General features: G+C 39.1%; 3 protein-coding genes and 1 non-coding gene across 4 annotated transcripts; 3 read left to right on the top strand and 1 right to left on the bottom strand.

Annotated features, from left to right (window-relative positions):
- Positions 1-8,334: 8,334 nt before the first annotated feature.
- LOC133039315 (uncharacterized) lies at positions 8,335-9,846 on the bottom strand. Its single transcript, XM_061118180.1, has one exon. The coding sequence runs from the start codon at positions 9,844-9,846 to the stop codon at positions 8,335-8,337; it is 1,512 nt and encodes a 503-aa protein (XP_060974163.1).
- Positions 9,847-10,087: 241 nt separating this feature from the next.
- On the top strand, positions 10,088-10,194 carry LOC133039566 (small nucleolar RNA R71). Its single transcript, XR_009688704.1, has one exon. It is a non-coding gene; the product is annotated as a small nucleolar RNA R71 (small nucleolar RNA).
- Positions 10,195-12,640: 2,446 nt separating this feature from the next.
- LOC115695229 (uncharacterized) lies at positions 12,641-13,252 on the top strand. Its single transcript, XM_030622308.2, has one exon. The coding sequence runs from the start codon at positions 12,641-12,643 to the stop codon at positions 13,250-13,252; it is 612 nt and encodes a 203-aa protein (XP_030478168.2).
- A 10,672-nt stretch (positions 13,253-23,924) lies between these two features.
- On the top strand, positions 23,925-24,968 carry LOC115695228 (uncharacterized). The gene is made up of 2 exons (XM_030622307.1): positions 23,925-24,204; positions 24,268-24,968. Exons 1-2 carry the CDS (start codon positions 23,925-23,927, stop codon positions 24,966-24,968), a joined length of 981 nt encoding a protein of 326 aa, XP_030478167.1.
- Positions 24,969-25,260: the final 292 nt, after the last annotated feature.

The raw sequence follows: 25,260 nt of genomic DNA, 5'->3' as shown, positions 1-25,260 counted from the left end.
AAGAGTTTAGTTCATAGCTGAAATTAAAAACAACAAACCAGAAAATAAATTGTTCATGGAGTTAAAGAGAAAATTAGAGAGAAGAAAATGATACAAAATGAAGTGGAGAGCAAGAGAGATGAGTGGTGAGCTCAAATCCTTTCTTTGGTAGTTGCCTTCTTCTCCTTCTTCTCAATATTCTTCTTCTTTGTACTCTTTTTCTCTGTACTGAATTTCTTTTTGCTGCTCTAAGTTTTCGTACTCTCTATTCAAGTGCAGCCACCCTCCTTCTTCTAATGTCCTCCTCTTTTTCTTTTTGCCCCCCAATTAGGGTACCAAAGTTTACCCTAATTGGAAATCCCAATCATCACCCACTTGTCCTTCATTTTCCACATGTTTGTTGAGTCAATAGCCAAATTCTGCCACCTCAGCTCCTTTCTTTCTTCATTAAAGCCAGCTGGACTATCTGCCAAAATAAACTTACTGGGCTGACAAATTGCTACGCGATGATTGCTATAGCAATGCCAGTCAGCAATAAGCATTTTTCTGCTCCTTTTTCTCCTTGTCCCAAATATTTCCAAATACCTATTCTTGTATTTTTTTTTTCTGTTTAAAACACATAAAAACAATAACATAAGTCTATTTAACACTTACTAACACACACTTCCATTTATTACAAAGACACAACAAACTAAACACAATTACATAGGTTAGACACTAATTGCTCCACAATTCACATTAAATTCAAGCTTAAAGATATGAAAATAACTCTAAATCTTAGAGTTATCAACACCCCAAACTTAGAATCTTGCTCGTCCTCGAGCAATGACAACACAAAATAAACAAAGTAAAACACAACAACAAATTTTTGCACAAAAACTCAACATACAAGACAAATGAGAGATTTCATAGAAATTACAGTTGGCCTAGCGAACATTGATGCTCTCAGAAAAAATGGAATTAAATGGAATATGAAATTGCTTGCCGTAACTTTATATGCTGCCCCTTTAACGTTTTTGTCATTGGATAACATTAATATTTCCCAAAAGTCACCTAATCAACAATTTATACAAGTATATCCCATCTAAACTTTGAACTTTCTACAACTACCTTAAACTTTTTTTTTTCTTTTTCATTCATTTAAGCTCCATAAGTTGGATTAGTGCACTCCTCTCCACTAATGTAGTCTAAACTTATCCCATTGATCAATAGGACTTTACTAGGCTTGTAATGTTAGGCTTGGGTTAGGGTATGGTAAAGGATGTATTTTAGCTAGCTCAACACCTAACCACTTCACTTGTCAAAAACCGAGCCTCTTCCTAATGATTGTTTTCTTGACTCACTTCCCTAATTCAATACTCACAAGTACTTGATATTAAAATTAACTTCTCTTGCTATGTTTATTCTCTCTTTTTTGTTTTTTTTTATTTAATTCAAATGGGTGAAACACCCCAAACTTAGCTGCAAGTATATATATATATACTTATTTTTTTTTTCTTTGCTGATTTTTTTTATATGTTAGAAAGGAATTTAGTACTATATTATACTTATATATAGCAAGAGAAAGTTATTAAAAATGCATACTAATATACCTTGTGAGCTAATTCCCCCACCCCAAACTTACAACCCAACATTGTCCCCAATGTGGCTAAAAGTATAATCTTGAATTAGCTCGCCACAAATTACACTCACCGCACTCACCCCAAACTTAATGTGAAACTTGGCTCTTGACAAGTGAGCAAGTAAGTTAGGACCTATGTGGAAATGCAATTTAGGATGGATGTGATATGTATGATTGGGTTGCACAACAAAACGAGGCTAACGGCTCAAACTTGGGTGACTAGGGAAAAATTGATTTATAGGGAGGGTTAGAAAGGCTCAAATGTCCAAGGACGACCTAAATCATGTCGAAGGGACAAGTCGAACTAGGATTTCGCTTCAAGGAGATGCACTAACCAATTCTAGATGCTAAAATTATATGTGAAATAATCGTATGAGAAATGCAAAGCATGGTGGAATAAATACAAGTATAAACTAGTGAGGAGAGACTAAAGAGAAACATCCATAATATCCAACAATTCAGCATGATAAGGCAACAAATAAAATTAGGCAGCAACAATAATGGAATGGGCGGAAAGTATCATCATCGAGCAGAACACTAGGCCACAGAATAACTCAAAAATCTCTCAATGCCAAACTAACAACCACATAAACAATATAGAATAAAAGTTCCAAGCACAAAAGACAACACACAACTAGCACAATACAAACTAAAAAAAAAATAACACAAAACAGAAAAATATAAAATAGTTTAGGTAGTAGAAAACTCCCTCTACTCGGAGTCCTCGTGGGGCTCCTCCGTGTTCGAAGCTGATGGCCCACCCCACGGGTCTAGAACGTGCTGAGGGAAGTCCGGGAACTTGGGATCAAAACGGGGCGTAGTCCTCTTGAATGCACGCTCCATGACGGCGTCGCGCTTCTGCTCATAATCCCACATCGCGTGCAATCGGCCACACATTTGTTGTTGCACTTGCTCAAAGCGAGCAAAGCGATCTACTGGAGGCTCCGTGGCTGGGGACGTCGCTGGGGTAGGCGTTGTTTTTGGAGCTCGAGGTGGACCAAAATTGATAGGCCCCCGAGGATTCAGGGCGCCTTCTTCCTTTCATATTGGTACACCTGCCTCGTGGCAAAGAGCAGTGATAGTAGCAGGGAGGAATAACTTCCCCTTCCCCCGGTGTGTACAATCAGCAATCTCTTGGGCAAGGACAGCCCCTACGTCAACATCCCAACCCATTCTAAGGCAATATAGCATCCAAGCGCGGTCTCTGCTGACGGTCGAATCATGTGAGGTGGGGCATAGAGCAGTTTGCACGAATGTATACCAACATTTCAACTCGTGCTCCAAGTCAGTGCGCCGAAATCGAAGATTGCCATAATTATCGAAACCCCATTCGGACCCTGGCTTAGCAAGCACTGGCATCATGTCACCCACAGTCTTGTCGCTCACCTGCCCTTTTTGCGCAGAGTATTGGCACTCGACAGAGTTTAACCCAAACAGGTTGTTGATTGCTGCAGCTGAAAATGAGATTGGGACTTCACGCACCACCACTACAGTGGGCCATTCTTGGGATAGGAAGTTGGCGTAAAATTCCTTGACAACTTCCATGACCGCCGGCTCTCTTTGCTGGACAAAAAGTCCCCAATCTCGCTTATGAACCGTTGCACTGACCCATTCAGGAAACTCATCAATATCCTCAATATCGGCTACTAATCCACGCTCCATATAAAACTCCCGATTGTCCACCTTCTCGTGATACTTTGTCTCAGCTGCCAGGCAATGGAACTTGGGAATTTCATGCAGTGATTTCTTTTTATTCTTGTTGGCGGTCTTCTTAACTTTTGGCATTTTCTTTTCTTTTCACTTGCACACTACCCCAACACAATGAATTTCTTCTTTGCTTTCTTACTCACTGCTGCCCCTCAACACAATAATAACTCTTACAATGCACTTCACTGTCCCCAACCCAATCTTGTTCAAAAATCACCAATCTGACCACCCACACAAATCACTTTCAACGTATTCACAACACACTTCTTACACCATATAATAAATCCGATTTGTACACATTACATAGCTCACCAATCAATATTCAAGTTTGTGGCACCCACCAATCTGTCCAAAATTACTTCAGTTCCAACGCTACAACAAACTCCATATCACCCAAATAATCACTACAAAAAACCTCTGGTTCAAAGTCACACCAATTTATACTGTCACTCCAGAAAAATTGCAAGCCACACCATCAATTTTTAACTACACCATTTCAAAATATCAATTTCACATCAAAGCACTACACCACCAATTGAACTACTTCAGCAAATCCAAATTCAATTTTATCCAAAACAAACATCCACAAATACTCACTCGGCAGCCGAGAAATTGTTCAAATACAAATTAAAAATTAAAAACATCAATCTTGACAAACCAGGGAGCTCGTTCGTGTTCAATGTGGTGTTCGGTTGCTGACTGTGGTGGTGATTCTGATGCGTGGAGGGTACTCGAGTCGTGTGCTTTGAGTGAGGTTCGCTGGTGATGGGTTTAATTGGTCATAGCCGAATGGAGGTGGTTCGAATGGTTAGCTACGGGTTCAGGTGAAATGGAGGTTGGTTGACTGGTTTCGGGTTGTAGCTGGGCATGGGTCGTGGTTCTGATATGAGTGAACAGAGGTTGGGTTTGTGAGTGGTAGTCGAATGGAGGCTTGGTTCGTAGTGGCTTTGGGTGATTTCGACTTGGTTGATGGTGGAGCTGAGTTGAACGGTTGCAGGGGGAATCGTGGTGCAATTCGAATGGTGAGTGGAAGCTTGGTCTGTCGAGTTTAGGCGAGCTGGTGCGATTTGGTGGTGAGCTTTGAGTGAGGTTCGAGATGTTGCTGGATTTGTGGTGAGCTGCAAGTGATGGCTCGGGTTGAATGGAGGAAATGGATGGAATTGGTGCAGCTGGGAGATTTGAACGGTGTGCGATTTAAGGATTTGGCTGATGGTGGTTCAGGCGGTCACGGATTCATGTGAAATCGAAGGCTGGGTTGGCTTTCTATATGGCAGACGGCTGAGTGTGTGAAGGGGATGAAAGTGATGGTGGTAGGGTTGATGTTGGGCTGACCATTAATTGGACTGGTCAACACCTGCTGGGGCCCAGTTGACCACATAAATGGGCCCAAGACTGATTAAATAATGTGAAATGGGTCTTTGTATCTCCAAAAAGCACTTGGGCTCACTCAATTCAAACTAAGTACAACCCCAAATAATTATCTGAACAAAAATAGAATTGTCCAATGATTGCATCGTGAACAACATTGCAATCACATGTTTTTTTTTTCTGACAGACCATTCACTTTATTTTGTTTTTTCAAACCCCAGTTCATTTGATCAGCCTAGTACCAAAACATTTCTTGCTAAGCCTTTGCTATAGCAACTGAACAGCAACCTGCCACCCCAAACTTAATGCTTTTGCCCAATTCAAAATTTCTTCACTTCCACAGCCTTTTTCACTTGATTCTCTGCACAAAGAAAAGAACACAATCTCAATTTCACCATGACAATTATTTATAGCTAATTATAATATATATATAATTTCTATTTTTTTCTATATTTTTTTTTCTTTTTTTTTTTTGCTTTTCTTTTTTTTTTGTTTTGTTTTTTTTTTAAGGGGTGCCTTCATTGAGAATTTTTTTTTTTCTTTCATTCTTTTTCATTTTTTTTTTCAATTCAATCTTTTTCTCTCTTTTTTTTTTCTTTTTAGGCACCCCAAATTACAATGATCAAGCATCTTTCAAAGAAATCGAGGTCTTTTCTCGGTTGACCTCACCTCCCCAATAGTGTTTCAGCCGCTGCCTGTTAACTTTAAATTCCCTCCCGGATTGTTGATCTTTCACTGTAATCGCACAAAAAGGAGTCATTTCTTGCACAGTAAACGGGCCAGACCAACGGGACTTTAATTTTCCAGGAAAGAGTTTGAGCCTTGAATTAAAGAGTAAAACTTCTTGCCCTTTCGCAAAAACTCTTTCCTTGATTCTATCATCATGCCATCTCTTTGTCTTTTCCTTATACAATTTAGCATTCTCATATGAAAACAGACGCAATTCATCCAACTCGTTCAGCTGTAACTTTCTTGCTTCTCCAGCTGCTGAAATATCCATATTGAGATTTTTTAGTGCCCAAAACGCCTTGTGTTCTAACTCCACGGGAAGATGGTATGCTTTCCCATAAACTAGGCGATATGGAGACATGCCTAGAGGAGTTTTATATGCTGTATTATACGCCCAAAGTGCATCATCGAGGCGTTGGGACCAATCTTTTCTGTTGGGATTTACAACCTTCTCCAATATGCCTTTAATTTCCCGATTAGATATTTCAGCTTGCCCGTTAGTCTGTGGGTGATAGGCAGTGGCAATTTTGTGTTTTACACTATATTTTGCCAAGAGGGCAGCCAACACTTTGTTCACAAAGTGTGTTCCCTCATCACTTATCAAAGCTCTAGGAGTCCCAAACCTTGTAAAGACATGTTTATGAAGGAATTTCATAACCACTCGAGCATCATTCTTGGGACTAGCAATTGCCTCCACCCACTTTGACACATAATCCACCGCCACTAGAATGTAGAGATTCCCAAAGGATTGTGGGAAAGGTCCCATAAAGTTGATACCCCAAACGTCAAACAACTCCACCTCCAAAATACAATTAAGAGGCATCTCATTCCTGGCGGAGATATTTCCCACTCGCTGGCAGCGATCACATTGTTGAACAAAAGCATGAGCATCTTTAAAAATAGAGGGCCAATAATACCCGGATTGAAAAACCTTGGCCGCCGTGCATTGTCCACCAAAATGGCCACCATAAGGAGCTGAATGACAATGCTTCAAGATGCTTCTAACTTCACTCATTGGCACACATCTCCGCATAATACGATCTGGGCACTGCTTGTACAAGTATGGCTCATCCCAAAAATAAAACTTGCTATCATGAAGGAACTTTTTGAGCTGCTGCTTGGTAAAATCAGGTGGATAGGCACCTCCAACTAAGTAATTGACAATGTCTGCATACCATGGTACCCGTGTTTGCTCTACCACTAGCAGTTGCTCATCTGGGAATGAGTCTTGAATTTGTAATTCTCCCTCTAAGTGGCTGCTGTGATTGTTAGTTTCCAACCTAGAGAGATGATCCGCTACTTTGTTTTCTGTCCCTTTTCTGTCTCGAATTTCCAAGTCAAACTCTTGTAGCAACAAAACCCAACGAATAAGCCTTGGTTTAGAATCTTTCTTGGTTATCAAATACTTGATTGCCGAGTGGTCAGTATACACGACAACCTTGGTTCCCACAAGATACGATCTGAATTTCTCAAAGGCAAAAACCACCGCTAGCAACTCTTTCTCAGTAGTGGTGTAGTTAATTTGGGCATCAACAAGAGTTTTGCTTGCGTAATAAATGGAATGAAAGATCTTATTCTTCCGCTGCCCAAGAACAGCCCCAACGGGAAAATCACTTGCATCACACATGAGTTCAAAGGGCAATGACCAATCAGGTGCTACAATCACGGGGGCCGTAACAAGAGTTGTCTTCAACTTCAAAAATGCTTCATTACATTCAATGGTAAACTCAAATGGTCTATTTTGTTCCAGCCAGTTACACAAGGGTTTGGACACCTTAGAAAAGTCTTTAATGAAGCGCCTATAGAAACCCGCGTGTCCAAGGAAGCTTCTTATGCCTTTCACCGTGGTAGGGGCTGGTAACTTCTCAATCACTTCTAGCTTTGCCTTGTCAACTTCTATCCCCTTGCTAGACACTTTGTGACCCAACACAATACCTTCTTGAACCATGAAGTGGCATTTCTCCCAATTAAGCACCAAGTTGGTTTCTTCACATCTTGCTAACACTCTTTCCAAATTCTCCAAACAAACCCCAAATGAATCCCCGTAGATAGAGAAGTCATCCATGAATATCTCCAAAATACTCTCAGCCATATCCGAGAAAATAGCCATCATACACCTTTGGAAAGTCGTTGGAGCATTGCACAAGCCAAATGGCATCCTCCTAAAGGCAAAGGTACCATATGGACAAGTGAAGGTGGTTTTCTCTTGATCTTCTGGTGCTATAGAAATCTGATTGTAACCCGAATATCCGTCAAGAAAGCAATAAAACTCTTTTCCCGCCAACCGATCCAACATTTGGTCAATAAATGGCAGCGGGAAATGATCCTTCCGAGTAGCATTGTTTAGCTTCCGGTAGTCCATACACACCCTCCAACCGGTCACGGTTCGAGTGGGAATCAACTCATTGTTTGCATTGGCCACCACCGTGACTCCTCCTTTCTTGGGCACACATTGAACAGGACTAACCCATGAGCTATCCGAAATTGGGTACACAATACCATAATCTAGCCAGTTGATCACTTCTTTTCGCACCACTTCTTTCATGACGGGATTCAATCTTCGCTGATGCTCAATAGAATTGCTACAACCAGCTTCTAAAAGTATCTTGTGCGTGCAAATCGTTGGACTAATACCCCTTATGTCCGCCATAGTCCACCCGATTGCTTTCTTATGCTTTTTTAACACCTCTAGCAAGGCACCTTCATCTTCAACTACCAAGTTTGCTGCTATAATAACTGGTAGCGTATCATTCTCCCCCAAATAGGCATACTTCAGATGGCTTGGCAAGGGTTTCAACTCCACCTTTGGTGGTTCTTGGATGGAGGGTTTTGGAGGCTTAAAATTACTTTCCTTCAACTCCAAAGATTCAAAGGGCTTCTTGAATTTAGGAATAGGTTGCAATGGCTCCACCCAAGCAACTTGGTTGTCTTCATCTTCTCAAGTCTTCAAGCTCATCAAAAGAACTTATAAATTTCTCATCCTTCCAAGCTTCCTTGTGAAATTTTTCAGCCACTATCGAGTCAATTACACTTATGCGGGAGCACTCTTCTATCTCATCCGGAAATCTCATAGCATTGAACACATTAAAGGTGACTTTTTGGTCATTCACCCTCATTGTGAGCTCCCCATTTTGCACATCAATCAGAGTTCTCCCGGTAGCAAGGAACGGTCGACCCAAGATAATAGGCACATCTCTATCAGCTTCATAGTCTAGGATGATGAAATCGGCTGGAAAAATGAACTTGTCAACCTGCACTAGAACATCTTCTATTTTTCCTTCCGGATGGGCCATGGACCTGTCAGCAAGTTGCAATGTAACAGTTGTAGGACGTGCTTCACCAATACCCAACTTCTTAAAGATTGAGATAGGCATGAGGTTGATGCTTGCACCCAAATCACATAAAGCTCTTCCAACATCCCGCCCCCCAATAGAACAAGGGATTGTAAAACTACCCGGATCCTTCAACTTCGGTGGAATCTTACTTTTTAACATGGCACTGCATCCTTCGGTGAGAGCTACAGTTTCAAACTCCCCCAACCTCCTTTTCTTCGTCACAATGTCTTTTAAGAACTTGACATAGTTCGGCATTTGCTCCAATGCTTCCACCAAGGGAATATTGATATGGAGCTGCTTCAACACATCTAAAAACTTCTTGAATTTCCCATCTTGCTGCTGTTTCCGAAATCTTTGAGGAAATGGAAGGGGTGGTTTAGTACATACTGGTGCGGATTGCTGACTGTCAGATTGCTGACCCGATGATGTATCAACTGGTCTGGTATCAGCAATTTCCTGGGCAGTTTTTTTACTCAATTTTTCGTCGTTTTGGATTGAAGTGGGCTCCCCACTACCCTTTATTTCCTCCTCGGAATTTTTCAGATGCTTGCCACTCCTCAAGTGAATGGATTTACATTGTTCCTTCCCATCCCTCCTTGGATTTTCCGTGTCGCTAGGCAAAGAACCTTGCGGCCTAGCTTTTAATTCGTTGGCCAAATGTCCAAGTTGCAACTCTAAGTTTCGAAAAGAGGCAGCTTGACTTTGTATCACCGCATCATTTTTTGCCATATAATCCCGCATTAGACTCTCCAAAGAACTTGGTTGGGAATTTTGAGCATGTTGTGGATGTCGCGGTTGTTGTGAAAAACCCGGTGGATATGCTTGTCTTCCTTGGGCTGGTGCGGTGCTTGAGCTTGCTCCTTGACCCCCCCAAGACAAATTAGGATGATTCTTCCATGCTTGATTGTAAGAATTTGAGAATGCCCCATTGTTTCTGTTAAAATTCCGATTTCCCATGTAACAAACGGACTCCGGATTAGATGGACACTTCTCAAACACATGCCATTCTCCACAAAACACACATGAGACATCATCACTTTGAATGGCAGCAGCTGGTTGAATATTTTTAGCGTTCCCAATACTCAAATTCTTCAAAACATTCGTCATGGAAGCCATTTGAGCTGTCAAAGCCGTTATTGCATCTACCTCAAGGACTCCCGCCACTTTTCTACTTGTTGGAGCTCTTGTGTTGGACCATTGGTAGTTGTTACTTGCAATGGTCTCCAAAATCTCAAATGCTTCATTGTAAGACTTCGACAAAATAGCACCATTGGCCGATGCATCTAACACCATTCGAGAAGCTGCATTCAAGCCATTATAAAAAGTCTCCATCTGAATACAATGTGGAATGCCATGATGTGGACACTTTCGCAAAAGTTCCTTAAACCTCTCCCACGCATCACTTGTGGACTCATCTTCAAGTTGCTGAAAAGACATGATCTCACTTCTGAATTTTGCATTTCTAGTAGGAGGAAAGTATTTCCTCAGAAACTTCTCAGCAAGGTCATTCCAATTGGTCACAGAATCAGGCGGCAAAGTGTTGAGCCATGATCTAGCTCGGTCTCGTAGTGAGAATGGGAATAGCTTCAACCTTAACACCTCTTCACTTACTCCTTGGATCTTGAAAGAATCACTCACCTCCAAGAATGAACGGAGATGGAGGTGAGGATCTTCAGTTGGCATCCCGCTGAATTGCCCCACGGTTTGGAGCATTTGAAACATCACTGGCTTGAGCTCAAACTGCGGTGCTTGTATTTCAGGCCTCACAATGCCTGGATTGAGCTCATTAAACATGGGGGCTGCATACTAGCCCTTGCTCAATCATCTGCCAATATGATGGGATTAACAATTTGTTGAGCAATCCCCTCATCATCAAAATTCTCAGCCATGATGTCTCGGCCTTTAACCTTTTGAACCCTTCTTCTTCTTCGGAATGTACGTTCAATCTCGGGGTCAATAGGAGCAAGTTCAAAGTCCTCTTGTTGGTTCATACACTATAGATACCTGAGATTTCAAAGACAAACCGGCAAGATTAAAAGCACAAAAATTCTTAGAATGTCAATTAGTTGATAAAACAAAATTTAGAACTTAAAGTCCCCGGCAACGGCGCCAAAAACTTGTTGTGAAAATTATATTACTTTATAATTGCGTAAGTGTACACAATCACAAACAAGTAATACAATGATAAGTAATCAAAGTTCGTCTCCACAGGGACTTTTTACTAAATAATGTTAAATCAACTAAAAGCAATTCCAAGAATTTTAAATAAAAATAAAATAAAATCACACATCAATTCACAAGAAAAATTTATAGTCTCGATTCTAAACTTGAGAACTAATTTTTTTTAAACTAAATAAACTAAAAATAAGAAGCTAAAAGTGTTTAAAGTGGTGGTAATTTCAGATTTGGAGATTAGACTTGGGTGATTAATTTCCACTTGTATGTCTCAGTTGATACAACAATGACTCAGCAATCATGGCAGAGTTAACAGATTTCCAAAAAAAAACAGCAAGCTTTTTCCAAAACTTGCAATAAACCATTCATAATCTCACAATGCATTCCTACATCAGTTTAGATCACAAATAGCCTAATAAAGCATCAAATCTTTAGTTATGCATGGTAGAAAAATATCCTTATTTCACTACTAATTAAAACCTAGAAGAGAAGGTAAAAATCATGCATCAATTAGAGGGGTTCAACTAGGTCTTGCTTTTCCAAGTAAGATCTACCTTGGTAAATGTTAAAAATGGCCAAAAATTAACATTCAATCAACATTTCATCACAACTAATTGAACTAAGACAAGATTACTTCATCATTGCAAAATCAAAACACTAGTCCATACAAGGGTTCATAACCACGCAAATCTCAAAGAGTTTAGTTCATAGCTGAAATTAAACAACAAACCAGAAAATAAATTGTTCATGGAGTTAAAGAGAAAATTAGAGAGAAGAAAATGATACAAAACGAAGTGGAGAGCAAGAGAGATGAGTGGTGAGCTCAAATCCTTTCTTTGGTAGTTGCCTTCTTCTCCTTCTTCTCAATCTTCTTCTTCTTTGTACTCTTTTTCTCTGTACTTAATTTCTTTTTGCTGCTCTAAGTTTTCGTACTCTCTATTCAAGTGCAGCCACCCTCCTTCTTCTAATGCCCTCCTCTTTTTCTTTTTGCCCCCCAATTAGGGTACCAAAGTTTACCCTAATTGGAAATCCCAATCATCACCCACTTGTCCTTCATTTTCCACATGTTTGTTGAGTCAATAGCCAAATTCTGCCACCTCAGCTCCTTTCTTTCTTCATTAAAGCCAGCTGGACTATCTGCCAAAATAAACTTACTGGGCTGACAAATTGCTACGCGATGATTGCTATAGCAATGCCAGTCAGCAATAAGCATTTTTCTGCTCCTTTTTCTCCTTGTCCCAAATATTTTCAAATACCTATTCTTGTATTTTTTTTCTGTTTAAAACACATAAAAACAATAACATAAGTCTATTTAACACTTACTAACACACACTTCCATTTATTACAAAGACACAACAAACTAAACACAATTACATAGGTTAGACACTAATTGCTCCACAATTCACATTAAATTCAAGCTTAAAGATATGAAAATAACTCTAAATCTTAGAGTTATCAACCGTATTCTATTGTTTGTGATCGAGATGCTCGGTTTACTTCATCTTTTTGGGAAAGCTTACAGAGAGCAATGGGAACTCGATTGAAGTTCAGTACTGCATATCATCCAGAGACAGATGGTCAGACTGAGAGAACAAATCAGATCTTGGAAGATATGTTGAGGGCATGTGTGATAGATTTCCAAGGATCATGGAGCAAATACTTGCCTTTGATTGAATTTTCTTACAACAACAGCTATCAGTCTACTATCGGGGTAGCACCCTATGAGATGTTGTATGGAAGAAAATGCAGGTCTCCACTGCATTGGGATGAGTTGGGAGAGAACAAACTCCTAGGGCCAGATGCAGTTCAGCACACCAATGAAGTTATTCAGAAGATCAGGGCTAGAATGATCACAGCTCAGAGCATACAGAAATCTTACGCACACCTGAAGCGGAGAGACATTGAGTTCGAAGTGGGTGATCATGTGTTTCTTCGAGTGACACCACGAAAAGGACTCTTAGTGAAGAGATTTGGCAAGAAAGGGAAACTAAGTCCCAGATATGTTGGTCCATTTCAGATATTGGACAGAGTAGGCAATGTAGCTTATAGAATAGCTTTACCGCCATCATTATCTGGGGTGCACAATGTATTTCATGTATCTCAACTTCGGAAATATGTGTCAGACCCATCGCATGTTTTGAGCTATGCAACACTGGGTTTGCAGGAAGACTTATCTTACAATGAACGCCCGATAAAGATTCTTGATCAAAAAGATAGGATTTTGAGAAATAAGACTATTACCTTGGTGAAAGTCCTATGGAGAAACAGTGTGGTTGAGGAAGCTACTTGGGAGCTTGAGTCTGATATGCGAGAACAATATCCAGAATTATTTGAGTAAAATTTCGAGACGAAATTTTCTTTTAGAGAGGGATAATTGTAATATCTGCTAACTCCGAAAGGGTATTTTTGTAATTTTATTTAGTTGAGAGTATTTTTTTTATTATTTTACATATTTATGGATTTAAATATGTATGAGATTTTTCTTTGTGATGATATGATATTATTGGCATGTGCATAATGCCTAATAAATATATATATATCTGGCTATTATTATATGGGTGTGTGAATTGTTTGATTTTGGTACATATTATTATTAGTGTGGGAATAATAATAATGATGAATGTTAACTTATAATAATATTGGGATTATTATTTTGGTCTAATAATATGGGTAAATATTATTATAGTGTTAAAGGGTATATTTAATATTATTATTATTATTATTATTATTATTATTATTATTATTATATTTAACGTTATTATTATTATTATTATTATTATTATTATTATTATTATTATTATTATTATTATTATTATTATTATTATTATTATTATTATTGTTACTGTTGTTATGCATGCATATACGAACGTATATATGCACGAACCGAACGCCTATTTTTGTGGAATGGGAATCGCTCCACTTCGGTTCAAAGCGATATTTTGCTTAGGTTTCAACACGATAGAAATTAGGTTTTAAGCTCTATTTTCGTACACCCAAAACAGAGAACCAACGAGAGAGAGAGAGAGAGAGAGAGAGAGAGAGAGAGAGAGAGAGAGAGAGCACGTATACGGCGTATACGATACCGAAAAATTTCGTTTCTTCAAGCGGAGCGCAACCTGGGTGAACGTGGGGGTTTGGGATCACTTATATACGACCTAAGGAAGCTTTTTAACGTGGTATAAGGGGCGGAAGTCGTCGTTTTGAGATTCGCCATTTTTAAAGCTTCAAAGGTGCGGCTTGGATACGGACTCGAATTCGAACGTGTTTAAGCTTGTTCTTGGGTCAAGGGAGGTTATATATGAGTGCATGGGACCCTAAGGATTGTTTTTGACGTAAGAAAACGAAGCTTTAACGTCCAAAACGAAAAACCAACATTTTGACTCCATTAAAGACGGTACACCGCCAACGAAGAAGACGACACCGATCTGCCTTCTTGGACCACTTTTCTTGATCGTTTTGAGGTCCTGAGCACTGTGGAGAGCTTCCCCAATCGAAAGGACGCTTCAAGAGCAATCGGAGACAAAGTTACACTTTACCGGCGACGAAACCGACGAGAACGCAAGCGACCACGTTCTGACCGTTTTTGAGGTGTTTTTCTTAGATATTTTTGTATATTGTGATTCCTTATTTTATTCTAAGGTGCTTGGTGAAGTTTCCTAATTTTCTGAATTTATTTAGAATTATTGTGAATTATTTAGTATATTTCATAGATTAATTATGAAAAATACTTAGGGTGCTCAGAAAAATCTAAATTTATTTTATATGATGGGATATGATACATAAACTGTTATAAAATTGATAGATTGAATTTTCAAGCGATTATGTATTTTTCATGAATTATTGATTTTATTTCTTATTTTAATTATGAAAAATACCTAGGTTGCTTAGAAAATTCAAAGAAAATTATTTATGACTTAGTACAGATTATAAAGTGTGTTAGAAGAGTTAGATTCGGTTTTAATCAATTTTAGTATTTTTCATGAATTTACTTAATTAATGCTTAAGTTAATTATGAAAAATGGATAAGTGTTGTTAAAATAGTAAAATGTATTTTTGTAATACCATTTACTGCCTATGATATCAAAAGGAATAGGTTTTGTTATTTATTAGTTACTGTAGGTATTTATTATAATTATTAGTGATTAATTAACTATTTATTTGAGTTTTAATGAGAATAAATAGTATTTTAGTAAATTTTACGTAAAAAGGTGTTGTATGAATTCATGTTTTACGTTAAGAATGTTTGTTTGAGTGAATGCAATATGTTTGTGTGAATCAAAATAATAAATGCTTATGTATGGTGTGTCATGCAAGTGAAATGGACCTATGTGTTACGTATTTTTACGTAAGTTTCTTTATGGGTTTAGAGATTCATACTTGAATGTATTTTGAGTGTATTGCTGTGTTATTCAATGTTTAGGATCTTGTTCTCAATAAAGAAATTCGTTGAGGTGCTCGAGGTAGCAAGTGTGGTCTTAGCAACTGAGGTAAGAAGAGTGGACATATGTGCACAGGGTGTATGTTATGCATACAACTTGGGTTGGTTTGTTATTTAATTCGATTATGTTGTGATTTCCTTATATTTTGTGAGCATCGTTAGCATGAGAATAATATTAGGGTCTTGCTGCTTGTTTGAGCATAACACTTGCAGGTTATAACTTTATCATGGGTGAGTACAACTTATGGTAATTAATTGCCCTGTTGGATGCCAAGTGTGAGAATTATAACACAAGGCAGGGTAGGTTACCTCATGTCTGATCAACATGAGTGTATAGTTGATTATCGTATGTGAGTATAATGTGTGGTACGAGACTTGATTTATGCATGTGAGTACAACATGCGTTGTGAATATATTTATGGAATATGAATTATTGTTGATTAATATCAAGAGGGATTTATGTCAAGTATCTAGTTAGGAGGGTTATGTCCTACATAGCTCTTCTTACTGGGCGTTAGCTCACGGGTACTCTGTGTGCAGGTAAGGGTAAGGCTAAGCAGTGAGATTGAAGAGCTAGAGGCGTGGACCGCATGTTAGGGGGCTGGCACAGTATTTTGCTTTTAATGTTTTTAACTGCTAAACATTTTGGAACTATTATTTTGACTTAACTAGTTCTTATTTAAGGTTACAGTACTAAAAGTATTTTGTTTTAAACAATGAGATCTCATGCTTGGATATTTTTTTTCAATAAAGAAGTGTTTGATTCTCTTTATCTTATTAAATTGTTTTATACGGACTATCCTATGTGACATCTCGGGAAATCGGGGTGTTACAGGGTACATGCATATAGTTCTTTTTAAAGTTTTGATTGGTTAAAATAAGTACCCTATGCTATAGGTTAATTTAACTTGGTCCTACAATAGCAATTCCCTATACATGTATATATATATATATATATATATATCCTTCTGTCAAGAAAAAATAATTACTAGTTAAGATTTTTGTCTTGAACGTACCAATTTATGTCTGCCAAACTATTATGGTTGTTAAAAGTTTTTTTTTTTTTTGAATTATTGAGATCGTTAGATTCAAAATTTTTGTCAAATTCCGTTCGATTTTATTTACACGATGATTGTCCACGTACTAAATTGTGTCCTCTGAATTATGATACCTTTCAAATTGTGTCTTTCAAATTTTGACATGTACCGAATTGTGCTCTTTAAACTTTCATCTATGTGAGACTTTCGCTAGTGAAATTGAACAAAAGCCTTTAAATCTAAGAAATTCAATAGTTCGTAAGAATTTCTTAATGACTTGAAAAGTTCATAAGGCATGATTTGGTACATGTTTAAATTCAAGTGGTAAAAATTCTAATTAGTCAAAAAAAAAATGTACGAAGATAAAATTTTACTATTTAATTTAAAAATTATTATAATATGTATACCTTTTGGTAAGGGCAATTCCAGTAGTAAATGTTAAATTTAGTGTTAAATCAATACAAAAATGATAAAATTTTGGCTCTAAATTTTTTTCTATTTCATCAAAATACTAAAATTACAGTAAAATTATATATTTAATTAAATTATAAATAAACACAAATAATAAATATACAAAAAAATTAAGCATAAATATATCGTTTAAATATTAAAACTAATAGAAAAAGATTTGGTGCAATTTATAGTGTCATACTAATAAGGGTAAATACCATTTTGGACTCTCTGTTTTACAAAAGTTACCAACTGGACCTTGTGTTTTGTTAAATGACAAAATGGACCCTGTATTTTCTAAAATAGTACAAATCGGACCCTGAATTGATTTTTTGTCAAAATAAAATTTAATTATAATCCGATCTAAAAGTCCTATATGACAAAACTGTTTACATTTTTTGTATCTGTTCGTATTAAGCATTGTCTTCAAGTTGGTTGTATTAAAAAAAAGTTATAAAAAATTAAGTTCAGGGTCCTATTTTTACTATTTTAGAAAATACAGGGTCCATTTTGTCATTTAACAAAATACAGGGTCTAATCTGTAATTTTTTCAAAACACAGGGTCCAAAATAATATTTACCCTACTAATAATAGTAGAAGATGAATGTTAAGGACACTGTATATTGCACTCTCTTTTACACTCTCTTTATAAATGAGTGACATGTGTAACTTTTTAAAATATGTTTAAGTATAGTTACAATTATATCACTTTTACTTTTCATTAATAATTAAAATGTATCATCTCATTTTCTTGTTTATTTATTTTTTGGACTATTTTATTAATTTATTATTTTTGTTTACTAAACAATATGCAACATCTTTCTTTTAAATTCTTCATTTTATAATAAATATGTATTATTTCATGTTATAAAAATGTAAAACACTAACTCTTTCTTTTTTTTTTTAACAAATTTTGCATCAATCTTTTTTTCCTATTGTATTATTTGTTAAATTATTTTTTATGTCATGTTTGTTATATATATATATATATAAAGAAACTGTTATCTCTCAAAAAATCCAAAATAATTGTGCATGAATTTTTACTCTAGATATGGAGGTCCAACAAGGTGGAGCTTATTAGCCATGGATGAGCTCAATAGCAAAAGAGGAGCTCATGGACCAAGGAGGAGCTCATTTGCCAAAGAGGAGCTCATGGACCAAGGAGGAGCTCATCTCCCAAAGAGGAGCTCATGGACCAAGGAGGAGCTCATCTGCCAAAGAGGAGCTCATGGACCAAGGAGGAGCTCATTTGCCAAAGCGGAGCACATTGGCCAAGGAGGAGCATTTTGGGCGCACTAAGCTCCCAACTCCGTCAGGTGCCAAGGTGCAACCGTCAGGTGCTAAGGTGCAAAGAGCTCCTCACCTGTCAAATTATCCCAAGGACCTGATGGGCACGAACCGACCCAATTAGCTCCCCTCAGGTACCCATGACCATCTAGGTCCGCTAAATACGAGGGACGCGTGCTGTTAGAGCTGCTCTGAAAATATAGTCAAAGAATGATAAGTGAAGAGATATTTATTTTTTAAATAATTATTTTATTATTTTGTATCTTGAACTTAACCTAACTATAGTTACGGGAGGGCATACCTATGTTTAAGGGATTTTAAATCCTAGATGAATATCTATATAAGGTGGTGAAATCACTTGTAAAGGGGACCTGAAATTGATACGGACGAGATCATACACTTGAGCTCCTTTTCTCAAATTCTAAAAACTCACTTGAGGAGTGAACTCTTGGAGAACATAACTCTGGGGAACTCTCCTCGAGCATTGAGATCAATAACACTCCAAGTGGACTAGCCTATTACCGCTGAAAGGGGGTAAACCACTATAAAATTCTTGTGGTTGTTTTTGGTGAATTTCTTTTTGCAAACCGGTTTACTTTGATTAACTATTGCTAGTGTTCATCTTGCTCATTTTACGATCTTCTTAGATCCGTTGACGAAAAACTGCGTCAACAGTTCGGTGCTCTCATTGAGAGCAGTGAACACAAGTGTTAATCACCCTTTACCATCATGGTGAGTACAAGAGGGATGAACTACGAGGAGGAGGACCGTGATGACCCTATGAACGAAGGAACACCATGGAACACCATGAAGAGTACCAACCCGCTGAGCTCGCTGGCGAAGGGACCTCTCGACGTCCAGGCAAATAACCAATGCTTGACAACAAAGGTCGGGTCCAAGATGCAGGAAGCTCATCATCACCATCCCATGGTGTACGGCGAACTACCAATGTCCATCAGGTGTACATGGAGAACGAGGCATTGCGCCAGCGTTTAGATGAAACTCTTAGACTCAACAGAGAGTGGCAAGAGAGGTATGGAGCCCAGGAGGCCACAAGGCCACAAAGAAGAGGAACCCGCGGGCGTCCTGGTACAGCGAGAAGGGGACGACCCCGTGGGAGTCGTTCAACACGCTACCCTCCCGAAGGTCAAGAGAGATCTAGGTCACCAACAACCCAAGGTCGGATGCTAGTGCCATACCATAACGACCTTCTCGTGAGAACGACAACCATGGTGGGAGGAGTGAGCGCCCTCCATCCCAGCAAAGACGACGAGTAACAACCTCACGTCGTGAGAATAGGAGGAATAATGTACCCCCCTCCTACACAGCAACAAACTAGGAGGGATGCACAAGGACCTACTGCCCCACGAGACAATACTGTAGATCCCCCACGGGGAGACTCCCGTGAGGAGAGGGGCACAACACGAAATAATGGGATCCCACCATCTCAACCACCTCCAGAACCTAGGGATATTGGTGTGGACGAGAGGGGAAGAGATCATGTTCGAAACCCTCCTTCACCAATCAGGTTCCCCCCATCACCAATAAGGCATCCTGAGCCTCCACGTACTAATGCACCAGCACCACATCAACCAGCCCCAAGGGAGAGGTCACGACAGAGGGAAGCACCTCCTAGTCGCCCTCCAAGCCAAGACTTGCCTCGACCCCCTCAAAACGGGCGAGAGGACTACCGAGACAACCATGCTTGACAGGTACCTGATAAAAGTCTAAATTTGTATATTTTAAGCCTTTAAATGTGTATGTAAAATTAATTTAATTAAATATTTTAATGGTTTTAATTATATAATTATTTTAATTAAAATATTTAATTTATTTTAATTTTATGTTATTTTTCAGATTTGGAGCACCAATAGTAAAATTGCAAATGATTAAAGAAAAAGCCCAATAGCTCAAGCTTGTTCTCCCTTGCACTCTCTCTCCAATCAAGATACATTAACTTGTTAAAGCTTTACGAGTCTTCAACATCCTAAGCCAAACATTTTTTCCAAGTTATAACTCATGCCACGTATGAATGGGTTGGCTAATTAAATGGAAGTTTCACTTTCCTATTAATTGACACTAAGCTAGCCTATGGTCGGTTTTGAATATTTCAACAAATAGAAGCCATATCTAAGCACAATACTAATGGGCCACGTCTGCCACTTGTTCCTCATATTTGCAAACCATGCCATTTCTCTAGTTCTCTCAGCTTTCAAAGCCACTTTCTCCACTAAATGAGGCACTAAAATTCTAATTTGTGGGAGCAAATCTTCACTATAAATAGTACTCTTAGCATTGTAAAAAGGCATCAGAGTTTAGAGAGAGTAGAAAATTATTTTGTCATTTTATTTTTCTCTCTTATTGCTATTTTATCTATACTTATTTTAGTGACAAAAATAAGTGTATTAAAATAGTAATATTGATTCTTTTGTGCTTCATCTTCATATCTCATTTATTAAATTGTTCTTCATCTTCTAATTTTTCTTCCAAAATTAATAGTATCTTTATATAAGTTCAGTCATGCTTTTCTTATGTAAGTTAGGCTATTAATATTTTGGTATATTTATTATATTGTATGTCATTTACTGCATTCTGCCAATAGTGGTATTTTGTCGATTTATGATATATAATATGATATCCTGTGAAATTAGAAGTAAGATTCAATTTATGCAAGATTAATTAATTTGTACTTTTAACATATATATCTTCCAGTTGTAATTAATCGTGTAGAATTGCAACTGCGTTCGAATTAATATCGGTATTAGAATAAGATTTGTATAACTACACTTCTACCTTACCAAACTCTTTATCTGATCAACTTTCTCACCTCATCATTTCATTATTTTTAATTCATTCCAATTTTAATCTTTTTCTACTTATACTAATCTTTGGTGGTAATTTACCTCCCTGTGGATACGACAATAGCCCGTTTACTACCGCGACCGCAGTGTAACTAATTGGGCGACATCAGTACCTCAACCTAGGGGACATGGACGGGAAAGACGACGCACCATCTCTCGTGATAACTATGTCTGTCCGAGACCAGCACCCAGGGAGACTAGACCACAGCGTGCACAACCTCACTCACCCCGAGACGATAGTTACTTACAAGATCTCGGACTGCCACAACACAGTCGTATGCCCAACAATGGCCTGCACCTCGGGGGCCGCAACAACAGAGGACGGTGAGCTTCATGGGGGAGAGTTACCGTTCCGACTCAAGGAGTCGATCTGTGAGCGTTCAAGACAATGCACCTCCTCCATATTATGAGGAGCATCCTCGATACCCCCCACGTGATGCAAGGAGCTCGGACCTTCAGGACCATCTGAACCAAAGGCAACAACCTAATTTGAGAGACCACTTGAACAGGGGGCACGCACAGAGGGAGGCTACCCATCGAGCACAGTATGACATTCCTCCACAACAAGGAGAATATGCACCTTAACTTAATGTGAACGCTCCTCCACCAGCCAATCTCAATGCTCCTGCTCCTGTGGTAAATGACCCACAGATAACAGCATTAGAACAACAAATTCAACAATTATTGAATGCCCCAGGAAGAGTCGGGGGATACGATTTTGATGAGGAACCTGAGCCTTTTGCTCCACACATCTCGGCATTGCCATACCCCCAAGGGTTCAAGATGTCCACCATGACAAAATATGGTGGAAGTACTTACCCGGGACCCCACATGAGTGATTTCAACACATTAATGAGGACAAGCCAAGTGAGTGGCGATCTGAAGTGCATGTTATTCCCGATGACCTTGACAGGAGCAGCAAAAACATGGTTCAATAAATTCAAGAAGCATTCAATCACCTCTTGGGACAAATTGTCGAGTGATTTTAAAAATGAATTTCATGCTGCCAGGTCTCGAAAACCTGAATGCTCTTCCTTGGCCAATGTAAAACAACAACCCGGTGAGAGTTTAAAGGCCTATATTAATAGGTTCAACATCGAAGCGGCCAAGGTGAAGAACGTTGATGATAGTGGGAGACTCGTGGCCTTGGGGGTAGGCATAACTCATGGATCTTTACTATGGGATAGCCTCCAAGGGAGAGGTGCCCCCACTATTGACGAATTTATGAAAAGGGCCCAAAAATATATAAACATTGAGGAAGCCAGGTTAGCTAGCAACCTACCTCTTCCCTCAGGACAACCTGTTTCAGCTACCACAACAACAACTTCCACCAATCCAAAGGCAACAACTGCCAACCCTCCAGCCACCAATAACTCTTGGCACAATAATAAGAGAAAGGGCGACAATGGAGGAGATCAAAACAATGCCAAAAAGAGCAAAGGTTATCAGTCCATGTTCACAATATACTCCGAACTTGTAGAGACACAAGAAACCATATATGTGGCAAACGAACATCAGGTGGCCTTTCGGATACCTGAACCCTTGAAAGGAAGTCGTGCGAAGAAAGATCCATCCAAGTATTGTCAATATCATAAAGACATTGGCCATACCACCAACGAGTGTCAAAACTTGAGGGATGAGATAGAGATTCTTATACGTAATGGGCATCTTGCTCATTATGCAAGGAATAGACAATACAACCAACAAGGAGCGAATGGACAACAACCTGTAGCCCCACGTGCCAATGTGCAACCACAGGGGGCACCCGGAAACAATGCTCCTAACCCGCCGGCACAACCACAAGGGGACAACTGGGACATAACCCGAACATTCGTCCACTTGTGGAAGGAGAGGACGTATTGGTCATATCAGGAGGACCACACTTTGTAGGGACCACCAATGGGGCTCAAAAGAGATATATTAATGAGCTCAAGAACTCAGATAAGACTCCTTTCACACCAGAACAACGTGCTCCCAAGCAAAGTCGTATGGAGGACCAAACCATAACATTTTTCCAATGAAGATGCTCATCATGTACAAAGTCCGCATAATGATCCACTCACGATAACATCTCAAATCGCCAACAGGAGGGTAAGGAGAGTCTTGGTCGATAACGGTAGTAGCGTGAACTTGTTATATAAGATAACCTTGGAGAAAATGGGGTTAAGTGTGCAAGACCTACAACCATGCACTACCAATTTGGTTGGATTTACTGGAGATAATGTGGCTAGCACAGGAAGAATCACTCTCCCATTGACACTCAGGGAGGCCCCAAAAACAATCACCCAAATGATAGAGTTTATGGTGGTAGACCTACCATCTGCCTACAATGCCATTTTAGGTAGACCAGCGTTATACACGTTGGGGGCAGTCACATCGATCAAGCATCTGGCCTTAAAGTTTCCAACAGCTACCGGAAGTGGAATAGTCAAAGGAAATCAACTAGCTGCACGTGAATGCTACAACGTGGCTATGAGGGGACAAACCCGACCAGGGGCCCAGATGTTGGTCGTAAACAACGATAATGAGGTGGAAAACAAGGGAGCAAGAGAAATTCCTGATATAAAAGAGATAGACCCTCATGTGGGCGATGACCGTGTTGACTTGGGTCCCATTGAGGAACTTGAAGAAGTTGCTCTTAACTTAAAGGAACCAACCAAAACTGTAAAAGGGGGGAAACACCTAAGTAAGGAGATTAAGAAGGCTATTATTTAGTTCCTCCGTGACAACCAAGAAGTATTTGCTTGGGCACATTCTGATATGGTAGGTATAAGTCCAAATGTCATGACCCACGTGCTGAATCTAAACAAGGACGTGCCCGCCAAATGACAGAAGAGGAGATTACTTGATGAGGTTAGAGTTGTGGCTTTGAAGGAGGAAGTAAGCAAACTTTTAGCCAACAATTTTATTCGTGAAGCCTTCTAACTTGTATGGGACATGCCTTGTTTAAGTCAGTGGACATCTGCCAGACAGAATCAAGCACCACAAGCTGCCCCACCAGCACCTCCCAAGCCTACCACTGAAGATCTTATTAATGCCATGTTGGCTGATTCTCAACAATTCAAACAAGAAACTCAAGCAGCAATAAAAAGTTTAGAGAATCAAGTGGGTCAACTCTCAGAATCTTGTAATCGAATGCAATCTAAATTGTTCAATCAACTACCATCCCAACCTGAGAAAAATCCTAAGGAGAATGCTAGTGTAGTGACTTTGAGAAGTGGGAAACACTACGACCCACCTATCATCCCAAAACCAAAACTAGTGCCATAAAAACCACAAGATGATAGTCCAGAAGATGAAAAAGAGGCACCTAAGCCAAAAAATCCAGCTCCACCAAAGCCTACCATTGTCATACCCCCACCCTTCCCAAGCAGATTAAACAATACTAAGAAGGAAGAAGCTGACAAGGAAATTCTTGAAACATTTCGCAAGGTGGAAGTGAACATTCCTCTTCTTGATGCCATAAAACAACTACCGCGATATGCCAAGTTTCTGAAGGAGCTTTGCACCAATAAGCGCAAGTTAAGGGGTAATGAAAAAGTAAGTGTGGGGGAGAATGTGTCAGCAGTCCTCCAAAAGAAGCTTCCTCCAAAGTGTAAGGATCCTAGAACTTTCACTATTCCTTGCACTATTGGAAAAACCAGGATTGAGCGGTGTATGTTGGATTTGGGGGCCTCCATTAATGTCATGCCATTCTCTATCTATAACTCCTTGAATCTGGGTCCACTTGAAGAAACTGGGATAATCATTCAACTTGCTGATAGGTCGAATGCCTACCCCAGAGGTGTCATTGAAGATGTGCTAGTTCAAGTTAATGAATTGGTATTTCCAGCAGATTTCTATGTACTTGATATGGAAGATGATTCTATCCCTTGCTCCACTCCAATTTTGTTAGGAAGACCATTCATGAAAACAGCAAGAACCAAGATTGATGTCCATGAGGGAACCTTGACAATGGAGTTCGATGGAGAGACAATCTGATTCAACATCTTTGAAGCCATGAGGTATCCAAGTGATGTACATGCTGCTTATTCTCTTGATGTGTTGGATGACCTCTCTTAAAGGGTGCTAGATCTACATAGTGAAGATGATTTGAAAGTTGCTATACGAGAGAACTTGGAGTTGAATTCAAACGTGAACTTTTCTAAAGAGATGTTGGATGTCATAACCGCACTTAATAACGACTTCAATAAGCTTTACAAGAAGGTGGCCTATGTGGAATTGCCAGACATAGCTGATAAGTTACAACCATCTATTGTACAAGCTCCTATTC

The sequence above is a fragment of the Cannabis sativa genome, chromosome 6, assembly GCF_029168945.1.
Source record: "Cannabis sativa cultivar Pink pepper isolate KNU-18-1 chromosome 6, ASM2916894v1, whole genome shotgun sequence".
NCBI lineage: Eukaryota > Viridiplantae > Streptophyta > Magnoliopsida > Rosales > Cannabaceae > Cannabis > Cannabis sativa.
Note: the sequence above shows the minus strand (reverse complement) of the source record. Positions and strands in the feature narration are given on the sequence as shown.

Bases quoted from the DNA above. Each gene is read 5' to 3' on its own strand.
- LOC133039315 (XM_061118180.1), bottom strand. From the start codon at position 9,846: ATGACGAATGTTTTGAAGAATTTGAGTATTGGGAACGCTAAAAATATT.
- LOC115695229 (XM_030622308.2), top strand. From the start codon at position 12,641: ATGTTGTATGGAAGAAAATGCAGGTCTCCACTGCATTGGGATGAGTTG.
- LOC115695228 (XM_030622307.1), top strand. From the start codon at position 23,925: ATGCCTTGTTTAAGTCAGTGGACATCTGCCAGACAGAATCAAGCACCA. The intron at 24,205-24,267 runs GTGGGAAACACT...AAAAACCACAAG, and splicing joins TAGTGTAGTGACTTTGAGAA to ATGATAGTCCAGAAGATGAA.